Raw genomic sequence first — 12,214 nt, 5'->3', positions numbered from 1 at the left:
ATCAAAACATGCCCGCGAATAATAACGAACTTAACTAGATCTCGTCGGAGCTTACTACGCTTGCATCGCGGCTTGATCGAATGGGGGTTTCTTTAAATAGCAACAACAACACATATGACGTCCGCGCTACACACTCTAAATCGTTATCGTTATATCCTAGCTCCATACGCAACAACGCCCTACGCGAAGCATGGGTCAACTCAAGATTCGACGGAAAAAAAAATAAAATAAAAAATTCCGAAGATGGGAGAAACTGGCGTGTTACAACACATCTAACAATACGCAGAAAAGCTCTAAATACTATCTAGTACGAGTACTCTAAAGGATTCTCAGCACCGTATTCTTTTTTGTTTTTTGTTTTTTTTTTTTTAAAAAAGCGATGAAATGAAAACAAAATGCGTCTTACTTGCATACTTCATTAGAGAGCTATTATCGAGCAGCTGAAAGCAGGCATCCGCGCCGCGAAAAGAGAAAAATAATACTAATAATCCTCATGTTTCTAGTTTCATAAACTACACAGGTGATTACTGATGACTGAAACTAATCAGCGTGTGAAAACTGTTCAATACCATGCAATAATAGGAGGATGGAAAGAGAATAAAACAGAAGAAGAAGCAGAATGTTTAGAAAATACATTCACAGATTACAGATGCATGCCTAGCTGGCAGCCATGCATGTTGACTACCCTTGATATGGTCCCACACTGGATGCACAACACCCCCATTGCTCTGTTGGAGTCCGTGCAGGAGTGAGCCTTGTTCAGTTAAATCCCTCCCCTTTGGAATGATCTGGTAGTATGTGTACAGTACATGTACGTGGAGTCCACAATCCCTATTGCGCTTCTAAAGAATAGCTATCCAGCCAGCTTATTCCATGTTTCTCAAAGGCACCCGTCCTCACTCTTTTGTCAGCGGGATGGAGATAACGGCGGAGAAAACTTACTTTTCATGATGTTTCTCAAGAGCTACTTGATATTTGTTTGTTTCTAAGTTTCGATCTTTCAGGGGAAAATAATTTGCGGGGGATTCTCCCTTCTCCATTCTATATTCTCCACCATGTTATGTTTCTCCATTTCTATTTTTACTTACTGATGCGGCAGCTAATAGCTGACGCAACTGGGCGTTAAAGCCGAGCTTTTTATTTTTTATTCGGGAAGATTTGATATCGGTTTTGACAGCATATGGGTTCCTGCGCTGTTTCAGGCGGGCGGCGCTAAACGTGCAAATTTTCCCCAAAATCCGAACGCTAATGACAGCCCTGGCGGCTTCCACTTGAGTGTATCCTTGGGATGGTGATATCAAGCGCTTTATTTAGGTATTCTGTGAAACGTGCTGGGAGCTACATCCTTCGCCGACAAATCCTACCGAAGGAGGGTGGTATTTGCAAAGGAAGTTCGTACACGCGCGAAATAGTTGTTTTTTTTTTTTTTTTTTTTTTTTTTTTTTCCCGTAATGGAGTAATAAAAAATAACAAAGAGAGAGCGAGATCCTGGCGGAATTTCAGAGGCTCATTTCCACCCCATCATGGGCCGGTATCAGAAGACGGTCGTTGCACCATATTGGACTTATGCTCAGATAACTTTTGAAGTACTTAAGGCTCGAGCCCATTCTGGCCAAATGGGGTTTGTTTCTTGGTGAGTGTGACTTGAGCGCCGCCTGCAATGCGTCAAATCCGGTGGTAAGAAGAAAAGACGATCCAGGGGGTTAAATCCAAGGGTTGGATCATTCGAGCCGACCAAATTGGGTTGTGGTTATGTACTTCCACGTACTAGTACTTGCATAGTATTCATCAACTGGTTTTTGGCCATTCAGCTACAACCTAGCAGATAGGATTCCCAAATGCCAGATCGTTACTATATATAGGTGGAATTTTGACTTAGAGGGGGCTGATGCATACCGCATCAAAGGAATGGTGGTGAGTGGAAGCGGCAATGGTTTCATAAACAATCCCGAATAAAACAGAGAAACTATCACAGTATCCTACTAAGTTGTTCTGGTATTCAAAAACAAGCGGAGTATACAGGGGATATATCCGGCACCTGGGGAAACGGGAAGGGGAATGGGTTTGGCTCGGACACCACCTGAGGATGTGTGAGCTGCCATCACACAGAGAAGCATGCTATCCTATGGATACAGTTATATATATATATTCATGTATTCTATATTTAATGTGACACAGGCCATATGATGCACTTTTAGATGTATCGGGGTAATAGGGGACGTAGATTGAACAAATACTGGAGACCCATGACCTCTCAAAAGGATTCGGAAAGTAAGAGCATCTGGGTCTGTGAGAGGAAAAACTGGGGGATATCCATTGATTTCTCCTGCTTCCCGGTCTCCAAATAAAAACACGATCATATCAAGACTTCTCGATTAACCAGGGGCTGGGGGCCAAATTGCGATCCGGGGTAGCCGCGAGCGCCGAAACAGGAATCTTCAGGCCCTGTCAGTTCTCCGAGACAGAAATAGCCGATGGAGAGCAAAAGTGGGCGGCCTGAGGGGTCCGTCAACTGTTCTAGGCGGTGGAAAACGGGGGTTAAACGAGAAGTGGGTCAAGCTGCCAAAGGCTGGGTTAAGATTAGCGGGCCATTTGTGGAAACAGCCCATGGAGCCGATGGAAGATGTTTTCCAGCAGTGAAAGACGGATGGGAACATCCGCTTGGGGGTATACATCAAGTGGAGGAGAAAAAGCAAAAGTAAATAAATAAATGGTAGGTAAACGTATAACTGTATGTAGAAAGTGAAGGGATGGTAAATTATACACATGAAGACAAAAAGAACTAAAAGAGAAGTTTAAAAGAAAAGAATAGAAAATTAAACATAGTAATAAAAGCGTAGAAATCATCATATATAAGACAGCATAGAGTGAAACGAAAGGGAGAAGTCGTAGAGATAAACAGGAAGCACAAAACCGATAGACATACCCCACTGCCGACACCACTCATGATTTATATGAATATGTGGTCTAAAGTTGCTCCAACTACCTGGGCTCGCTTGCTGCGGAAGTTACGATTCACCTGAATAGATTGCATCCTGGTACCGGTCCCGAGTCATTCCCACCCCAGTAAGTAGAGAAAACCCAAACAAAAAGGCATATCCGTTTAAAGTCGAGAGAGTCGTAATGCCGGTAATGGCAATAATGTTAGTTGTTCAGACATAAAATGAAAAAAAGGGGGGGGAGGGGAAGACGAAGGGCTTCAAAACAGCCAGTTAAACAAAGTCGTGCAGCAATAAAATATAAAACTCGATGTCATAACTGGAAGCAAAGTGTCCAGGATATATATGTGATTGCCAGAAAGCGTAGACAGCCTATAATCTTAGAAAATAGAAACAAAGAAAAGGGAAATGCTAAAATAAAATAAATAAGCTTCATGACTGCGTAGTATGCCATTCCTTCATCCACGGAAACCTGACTTCCGTCCACTTAATAACCCCATATTGCGGTAAATCCTCATGGAAATCGTTTCTTGAATTCGCGTCACTCCCACTGCTGATGTTTTCACTGCCGTTTTCGCCGGTGTTGCCGCCGCTCCGTCTGCGGCGTTGCTCTCGTAGTGTCGGGCAGTTCTTTTCCTTGATGAATCTGTAGTATTTACACTGGATACCCTGGAACCCCCTCCGTTGGCGATTAGGGAACTGGGCGTTAAAGCTTTCACGCACTTCCTTCCACTCCTGGTGTAGATCGACACGATGGTACCAGATGAAGTACATTTCTTCTTCGTCATATTTCGGTCGCGGCGCACGCCGCCTTTCGACAATTGCGGACGAGCCGCTTGAAACGGATGGAAAGCGCTCTCTCGGGTAGAGTCCCGGAGAAGAATTCGCGGAAACGGAGTGCGGGGCCTGATGGGAATCTGAATATACTCCCGCTTGACTTTCTATGGATGGGTGGCTACTAGTGGGATTTTGGGTTGAGGTGTAATGCGATTGTCCATAAGACTCTGGGTAGTGTTGGTTTTGGTTTTGGTGTTGTTGTCGATGGTAGTAGTGGTAAGAATCGTGCGGGCGGGGAGATGTTGGAGGGAGGGAAGAGGAGTCGGAGGTTTGCCGGGATGGATTTAGCAGAGCACCGATGGATATTCGTGAGGATTGAGAATCGATTGTTGATTGAGGAAGGTATAGGGATCCTCGCTGCCTGTACTCCATTGTTGTGCTCTCCTCGCCGTCTGGAGAAAGCTTTTGTTCCGAAGTTCGTTGGTCGTTAGTCGTTGTGTGCAGAATAGAAAGAGTTTTCTGAATAGTATTGGCGTCCCACGGAGATAGAGCACTTCGAACGCTGGTGGTTTTCTTCTTAAATGCAGATTTCGAGGAATCAGATGACGTGTGTGTGCCTTTTTTGGTAGGGTTTAGGCAATAAACTGATGTGATGCCCGATCAAAAAAAGAGATCGCTCACGGACCAGGCTAGAATAAAGGAATGAGCCTTGCACCTGGCAAGCAATGCTCGGAGTCGAAGTTCACGGACTGGAATTGGAGCAACGCAAGAGGTGAGGAATAAATCAAAAGAGCTAATGAGTCCAGTGGGGAGTTCCGATATACGAGATATGTTGCCGTACGAATAGCTATCCGAGCAAGCTCAAGAAAGCATGGCAAGATCAAGGAGTTGGAAGAAAGAGACCAATTTTTTTATAGTTTGTTCAAGAAGCCTGGATAGATATCCTATTCATATATATCGCGCAGGTTCTCGGAACTTTGCTTGTGCAGTATTCTTGTTGTTTAACCAGTGACGGGTTGCAAATAGAGGGTCCGATCTATACTATCGTATCAGGATAAAAGACGAGTCGGTTTTAGCAACAAAGCGGGATTCGATTATATTTATAGTCTGCTCTGGAATTTAAAGTAGAAAGGCTTTATGCAGGCTAAAATAATTAGAAAAAGAAAAGAGAGTAAGATGTTAGACGCCTCGTTTTCGTCCACAGGGCGAAGAGCAGGAGGGACTCGAGGGGGGGAGGGGCGCGGCACACCGTTTTATTATCATCATTCGTCCCCGCTTGCGCTTCTTTCCATGTTTAAAATCTGTAATTTTCATGCATGGAGTCCAGTCCGGGCTTCATTTCTGCTTTTCATAAACCCTAAATGGGATAGATAACTTGTAACCAGGCTGTTGACTGGGTAAATCGTGAGCTAGTAGGAAGTGCAAGAATAGTCCAGGAATTGGGGTTCCGATGCGACGGTAATCATCACCTTTGCTGGATACATATGCCACTGTAATATTCGCATATTGTTTAGTTAACGAGCGGATAATCATGCAGGTATTTTATATTGTATGGGATAATACTTATCGCGAATTTACTTTTTTTTTTTTCATTCCCCACCCCATCCCAGTGCCCACACCCCCCCCCCCCTTTCCCGCCATACATCCCTATCACGGCCCCTCCCCAGGCCTGCAGGTTCCTGCAACGATCGCAGGCTGACAGGAGAGCCGCTAGCGGAGAGATGATGCAATCCCCTTTCCTTGCCTCTGCTTCTTGAACTGCTAGCATACCGCACATGTCGTTGGCACAGCAAAGGTATTCAACAGCTTCAGCCTCAACCGAGGGCTACGCTTTCTGAACTTTCTGAGTTATTTTGAAATCAGGCCCAGCTTCCCACTGTCCCCATAATTTTAGATTCGGCAGTAGTAACTGGACGTGATTCTGCAGAAACCCGTGTACCGGAAGGTATTACTATTGGTGTCATCGGGGACGAGAAATGGACGAAGGCGAAGGCGACGAACGGCGGCTTTGGCTGGAACGTGAAGTATCCGGGAAAAGACCCAGAAGATCGATCAATGAATCAGGCGCGGCGCAGCGTCAGCGAAGTTGGTGATTACAGGGGTGGACGAATGCAAAAAAAAAAAAAAAAAAAAAAAAAAAAAAGGCCCTTGACTCCTTGAGGCTCCATCGGTTCCTTGCAAAAAGGGGTTCTAACCCCCATGGCCATTGATTGAAAAGTGGGACAATGGACAGAAAACAAGGTTGGTAAAATTATGATTGATTTAATTTTAAATTACATCCATACGTACAGGCGCGGTCTTCGACTTAGTCTGACAAGTGGGCTGCTCGCAGGGTTGAAGTACCAATGATGCAACGCTGCACAGCCTGTGAGCCATTCAAAGCAGTGGAAATATGGGGTATTCGGCCCCAGTTAGACGCCAAAATCCTGTCTGTTAAAATAACATACGGAGTTTGCCGTATGATGCAGTCACTTCGGCGCTCCAAGTGGCCGAGGCGCGGTCAGCCAGCTATTTTAATGTTCGGTTTTTTACACTCGTCTGGAAGGATTATGTTCAGGGTCCGTTTCATGATGGGAGAGTATGGCGTGAACATTTCCGTGTTCCGAACACGAGATATGGTTACTTTGGTGACTTTTGCTGGCTTCAAGTTCGGACGGACAGTACGCAGGAAGTACTTCAGCGAAATGGCAAAGGAATAAAGAAATTTTAATTGAGGCCCGTCCCGATGACCAGAAACCAACACACCATTATCCGCAGGAAAGTAGCGAACGAGCAAACGAGCAGCGTGTATTCATGATGCAGTGGTCAGTCACCTGGCAGCATGTGCATGAACATACAGAAGTACTGTACACAAAGATACACTGAGTTGGCGAATATCCTAATCCCCAATTTGTTGGCAGCAAAGATGCTGTAATTCCGAATATGGTTAACTATATCATTTAAACCACACATATCCGGAGTTGTATTTTCCTCTTTGACTATTATTCAGTCTTCAAGAATCAACAGGAACCAAGCGCCACAACGAACTTTAAAACGATTCAGGTGGGACAAGCATCCAGAGAATTTGCTTTTTCTTTCGACCTAACTGTAACCAAGCTCTGCCTGACAATCAACTTGGCATCGATTTACTTTCTGAGAGCGGAATTCGAGTGTTGATGTCAATTGATTGACACGCACATGTACGGAAAGAACATAATTATAACGCGCATCTTTGCTGTAAGTCCAGCTTCCAACTATCCGGGTGAGATAAATATAGTAAACCCAAGAGCACTACGCAGTAAACTGATGAGACTGATCTTCGCTTTAGGGGGCAATGTCCCCATCCTGCTCCTTTATTTTTCGGGAATTGAGGGTTCAAGCTGCAACACATGCCGTTTTCCAAAATATAGCCTTGCATGCTGATTTCATGTGGAGCCAATTCTGGAAATGGAGGATGACGGATGGATCCATTTAGTTTGGACGGCGGGGGCCGCTAACTGACGGGGTCAAGTCATCTGTTGGTGTTCCTTCACAGAAACGGTGGGGGAAACCAACCCACTTCTTCCTTCCCTCAGGCGAAGTTTCATGATTTGTTCACAAGTTGCGAAGGGCAAGGGTAATGTGCTAATAATATATTACATTTATGTGGAATGAGCCGAACGAGTCTGAGGTATCCGCAACTATTCATAAAACTGACGGTGACCGTTTCAAAGCCATTCAGACTGTGGGATGGGCCATGTTGTCTTCCCTGTGTCTAGTGGAGGCGAAGGCCCCATTATTCATCAGTGGTTTGGCGAGCTATTTACAAATTCGCGAGGTTATCATCCTGCACGAAAATTGTGGCGAAAGCAGAGGGAAATCGTTGCTCACAAGACGTCACTTTGAACACGTAGACCAGGGAAGTGTCTTGGTGCAAAATGACCGCAGATCAGACAAAGCAGCTTAGAAAGTCTATAGGGGACGGTTGCTTAATTGCTTTATATATCGGCCTATAGAATGAGAAGGAACGCCTTACTATAACGGCTTTACTCCGACAGGACACATGGATGGAAAAGCAAGGCGATTAAAAGCTGCCGCATATATAAATGGAATGCGGCGATGGTGGGAAGCTTTGCATGGATAGAAATGGGCAGGACCAAAACCGTGAGTTATCTATCGTGTGCTCTCCCGCAGCTTGCTAGGGTGATCACGCATAAAGGAAAAAGAGAACAAAGATTTGCTGCGGAAGCTTTGTTCAATGCCCGCCTAAAAGATGAGCGAACACTAATAGGATCATATCCGTAGATGCAGAGGCCTAGGGAGGGGAGAAATGGAAAAATAGCACGAGGGATCTGGACTCATTAATAATACAAATACACCGCTTACAGATCAACTTGTGCCAATAGGGTAATGCCATGCTCGCAAAGGTCGAATGAAAGCCGCCGTATTAAAATACTGCTTGCGACCTGGCATCAAAATCCGGACCGGGGAGACTCCTATTTTCTCGTTTGCAAGTTCCTTTGTCCTGGACGTCACAACGCCGTTCTTTTGTGGCGTTCTGCTATCACCTTATCCCATCCTACGCTGCCTACTACTGGGGTCCATCTGTGCCTATGCCAAGGGACAGGGCGAAAAGTTTTGAGATCTTAAGATTAAATAAAATGTTGGTGGAAGACACGGCAAGTAATACATAATGCATCGTGCTACACCACCCCCGGCGGACCAAGTATTGAAAAGCAAGAGGGCAAAAGCCAAATTCAAAGCAAATCACCATTGGGATTCAAAGAATATAGTTAACGGTTTTGAAGGGACAGGGTCCTCTCACATCTACAGGGCAATACAAAGCCCAACAACGCAAGGATCTGAGGTCGTGTGTCCCCATTGATGATCCCCAATATGTCTATTGTCCAGCCAAAAGTAAAACATCCAAAATTATTCGACTTCACACTGGCAAAGACAGGCTCGTCAGCTTCAACACATGGCCCGTACCTGCTCGCTCCCGCTTTACAAGAAGCTAACCCGAAGGTTCGTAACATTTTGAGACCTCGGGAAATATCCACCGCTAAAGGAAAGAGAATAGATGCCCGTGTGTGAAACTGTGAGATGTTGGGGAAATCTACACTGCTCCCTGGCTCAAGCCTATGAGATGCCGCGAGACGGTGTGATTTGGCTTTTGGTATACTTCAAAGCTGGGTTGGCTAACTCGGAGTTTTGTGACCAATTTATCAGTCTCGCCTCTAGCGGCGAACTTTTTGTCCAATGTCGGGCTTGGCAGGTGCAAGACTATCTCTTTCATTGACACCAGGGAGTAAAGCTCTCGTCAATGATTGATCAAGATTATCTTTATTTGTTTTTTTTTCTTTATTTAGTTTCTTTCATTTTGTTGTCAATATTAGGCCCTAAAAAATTGCGAACTGTTCGGCAACAGCAACCAAATCTGGCGCATCGAAGTCAAATGACTGTGAGAGGGGAACTTAGGGTAGGGAGGGCGTCAATAAACTGACGGATTCTCGTGATAATCCCCTGCCAATCCTTGCTGATCCTCCCTCTGAACGACAAGGGCCACAGACAGACTGAGTGCTAACTTCATTGAATAAGCGCGTTGGCATGCGGCACTGGAAAGGCGATAGGCCAACTCTGTCGAAAACTCTCAAGAATCGGGCGCTTGGAGGCCAATACCCCTGAAAGCTCACAGCCTGTCAGTGGTAGCCTGACCAGCAGCCTTTCGGTCTTAGTTACCGTATTGACTTAGTTGCGAGGAAAATCGCGGCGGTCATCATCGAACGTGTCATGTGGGGGTTACAAGGAACGTCCAGGACGATCAAGAATGTCGTATTCAACCAACGAATGGGTGACGCAGCAGCAAAACGGTTTTCCGTCATAGGCAATTGATTGAAGCCGGAAAAACCAACGATGCTGGCGTGACTGGCCAGAGATCCCTGTGCCCAGTCGCGCGGCTTCCCAGCCTCAACCGCTGCTCTGGGACGCAGCAGCCATTCAGAGGCCTGAGTTATGATGCAAGTGTCAGGAATAAGCTAGGCTCAAGGCACGCTAGACCGAAAGCCGTAATTCGATAGCGAAATTGGGCCAAGCCAGTCGAAGCCACAGACTTCCAAGGTACCGGAAGATGACGAGGCTGGTAGTGAGAGGCATCTGCCGCGCGACTAGCCGCAGAACCCTGGCTTCGGGAGTTGTTCCCTGAAGAATTGGAGGTTGTAATTTAGTCCGCCTCTGGGGGTGAACGTATTCTTACGGTTCGGAAAATTTTCAAATACGCATGCACAAAAAAAGAAAGCAACGTCACGCCATGAACCAACACGCAGATTTTGACGGAGTGCCGATTGGTGACCTTTTTTTCAATCGGCGAAGTGCGACCCCGAGTGTCACCGCTACAAACTTTTGACATGGTGGACGCTCCTGGGGGTGCTTCTGGCGGCAGAGACATCCTCGATTTCCTTGGAGGGTAATACAATCACGTGATAGCAGCCTGGAGGTCCATCATGAGACAGCCCCTGCAAAGTCCCAGGGTATCTCGAAATTGGTTGCTTGATTCGAGCGGCCCGCTTGAGGGGCTATCGTGAACAGTTTTTGACATTGCCTGCATGGCTAAAAGAAAAAGCACGGAAAATGCAGCGATCATGGATTAAGGATGACGGCAGCTTGTATTGATCGCCCTGTCTTCAATATGCTTAGAGTGTTCGTTTCGTCTGGTGTCCTTTGGTATTGGAAGGAAAGGCCTTATTTGTAGGGAAACAAACGACAAGAGTGTTGGCAACTTGATCATTGGTTATTTATTACATTCGCTTGGCCATGGGGCCGTACTAAGATGTGATAAACCAAATGTTCAACGAGGGCTTGTGGACAAAATGAGAGAATCCCTCCTGCTTTCAAGCCGATTTAATCATCCAAAACTCCACGCTTGCTCTTACCTCATGAAGCACGGTACAAAGATGAATACTAGGAATCTTGGCAGCTCCTAATGCCGCCCCTTGCTGCTTACTCGATTCGGAGCCTGACTTTGATGGAGAGCAAGAATTATATCTTTTCGCGTATTCCGCGGCGCAGCTGGAAGGTTCATGGATGATATGCTGGCCGCGGTTACACTGTGGATGAAAGGAGGGAGGGAGGGAGGAAAGAATCGGTCTCAACAATGACCAAAGACAACTTGTGGAGACATGGTTCCTGGCCCCGACAGAAGGAATTTGCGAAGCAGAGCCTTGATATCACTCTCATTTGTTCAAGAGGCTTGGTCGTTTGCATGGTGGGACTGGGGATGGTTCACACGCTACTGCAATCAATTACTCATATTTTGTCACGGGTCCGTGGATGCAACCTTCGTCCTGAGACTTCATGGTGTGAAAAGCATAATATTTCCCCTTTCGCTAATGGGTGATGTAACAGCTTTTAATATTTCTTTCAAGGTGCTTCTGGAATTGCCACAGGAAGTTGTCCACCTCACTCCGACAGCATTGGACGAGTCAGGAGGCGACATTATTGTCGGTTTTGGGCCCCAATACAGGACATGACCTAAATCCCTCCCAAAGGTGTTATTTTCTTTTGAGGGGGTGGGCTTAAAGAATCCGGGATCATAGTATCCTCTTAGCTGCATCGCGGCCTAAATTTGCGGAGGCCAAGCAATACTTGGTGCCAACAAGGGCCATGCTTCTAGAAGCCAACCCCCCTTCCCTCAGCAGGAAATCCCCTGTTGGTCAGAATTGCAACAAATCTCACAATACTGTCGATTCCGGGAAGCGGATCCATTGATTCAGCGTTCAAGCTTTTCGATAGCCTTTGAATAGAAGGACACATTCCTCATCCTTCTTTGTTTCAAAGGATTCTTTTAACCACTTTTGGGACCATGGATTCACTTTCGAGCAATCAGGGTGAAGCAAAAAATGCCGGTTAAAAGGACGTGTCTAAAAAGTCTCCGAAACTAACTTTTAGAGCACAACAGGGATGGAAGCAGAAGGACGAGATCAATTGACCGTGTGATAGTAAGCCACTGCTGGCACACTTTTTTGATACTATTTTACGCAGGATTTTTTCTCCTCAGGCGTCATAAACGGGAGCCTCGGTATTGCATGGTTTTGATTGTTTATTGGATGGCATGGACCTTAAACGATACTCAACTTACTACCAGCCGGTTTGTCATGGATCACGCATTATCAAGAATTTGCAAGCACAGATGCATCGTACCTGAAGCTATAAATACCCATGTTTTTTAAGCGTCTATCCCTGCGGTGTCAAGAGTCTCATCTTCTCGTTCTGGAAGGCGATCCTAACACGCTGATTCGCTGACACAGTAGTTTCATTTTAGATCTATTTTTTAAAAGCTATCGCGGTACAAGAGATCGCGGAGCGTTTCATTACTCTTCAAACGAGCCCATGAGCCATGCCCCGCCGCGAAACAAGAAGATGTAAGAAATGCCAAGAGATGCTTCCTATTTTCTGCGGCAACGATCAATTCCCAGATTGGGGGTGGCTTGTGCCAAAATGATGGCAAAAGCTGATGATGAGCGCAGCATCTCAGCTCAGCTATT

At 45.8% G+C, this 12,214-nt stretch overlaps 5 protein-coding genes across 5 annotated transcripts; 3 read left to right on the top strand and 2 right to left on the bottom strand.

Moving 5' to 3' along the window:
• Nucleotides 1-1,523: 1,523 nt before the first annotated feature.
• HCBG_04979 (uncharacterized protein) lies at nt 1,524-2,640 on the top strand (the record flags this gene model as incomplete). Its single annotated transcript, XM_045432028.1, has 4 exons — nt 1,524-1,633; nt 1,812-1,914; nt 2,199-2,271; nt 2,384-2,640. 4 exons carry the CDS (start codon nt 1,524-1,526, stop codon nt 2,638-2,640), a joined length of 543 nt encoding a protein of 180 aa, XP_045287240.1.
• Nucleotides 2,641-3,010: 370 nt separating this feature from the next.
• On the bottom strand, nt 3,011-4,792 carry HCBG_04978 (uncharacterized protein; the record flags this gene model as incomplete). The annotated part of the gene is made up of 1 exon (XM_045432027.1): nt 3,011-4,792. One exon carries the CDS (start codon nt 4,146-4,148, stop codon nt 3,372-3,374), a length of 777 nt encoding a protein of 258 aa, XP_045287239.1.
• A 455-nt stretch (nt 4,793-5,247) lies between these two features.
• On the top strand, nt 5,248-6,415 carry HCBG_04977 (uncharacterized protein; the record flags this gene model as incomplete). The annotated part of the gene is made up of 4 exons (XM_045432026.1): nt 5,248-5,253; nt 5,580-5,801; nt 5,935-5,957; nt 6,049-6,415. The coding sequence occupies 4 exons, from the start codon at nt 5,248-5,250 to the stop codon at nt 6,413-6,415; spliced, it is 618 nt and encodes a 205-aa protein (XP_045287238.1).
• Nucleotides 6,416-8,367: 1,952 nt separating this feature from the next.
• Nucleotides 8,368-8,973, top strand: HCBG_04976 (uncharacterized protein; the record flags this gene model as incomplete). Its single annotated transcript, XM_045432025.1, has 3 exons — nt 8,368-8,544; nt 8,586-8,760; nt 8,813-8,973. The coding sequence occupies 3 exons, from the start codon at nt 8,368-8,370 to the stop codon at nt 8,971-8,973; spliced, it is 513 nt and encodes a 170-aa protein (XP_045287237.1).
• A 436-nt stretch (nt 8,974-9,409) lies between these two features.
• On the bottom strand, nt 9,410-11,166 carry HCBG_04975 (uncharacterized protein; the record flags this gene model as incomplete). Its single annotated transcript, XM_045432024.1, has 5 exons — nt 9,410-9,679; nt 9,732-9,922; nt 10,072-10,246; nt 10,604-10,777; nt 11,134-11,166. The coding sequence occupies 5 exons, from the start codon at nt 11,164-11,166 to the stop codon at nt 9,410-9,412; spliced, it is 843 nt and encodes a 280-aa protein (XP_045287236.1).
• Nucleotides 11,167-12,214: the final 1,048 nt, after the last annotated feature.

This window comes from Histoplasma capsulatum (assembly GCF_000150115.1).
Source record: "Histoplasma capsulatum G186AR genomic scaffold supercont2.6, whole genome shotgun sequence".
In the NCBI taxonomy this organism is placed as follows: Eukaryota; Fungi; Ascomycota; class Eurotiomycetes; order Onygenales; family Ajellomycetaceae; genus Histoplasma; species Histoplasma capsulatum.
This window is presented reverse-complemented; position numbering and strand designations above follow the sequence as displayed.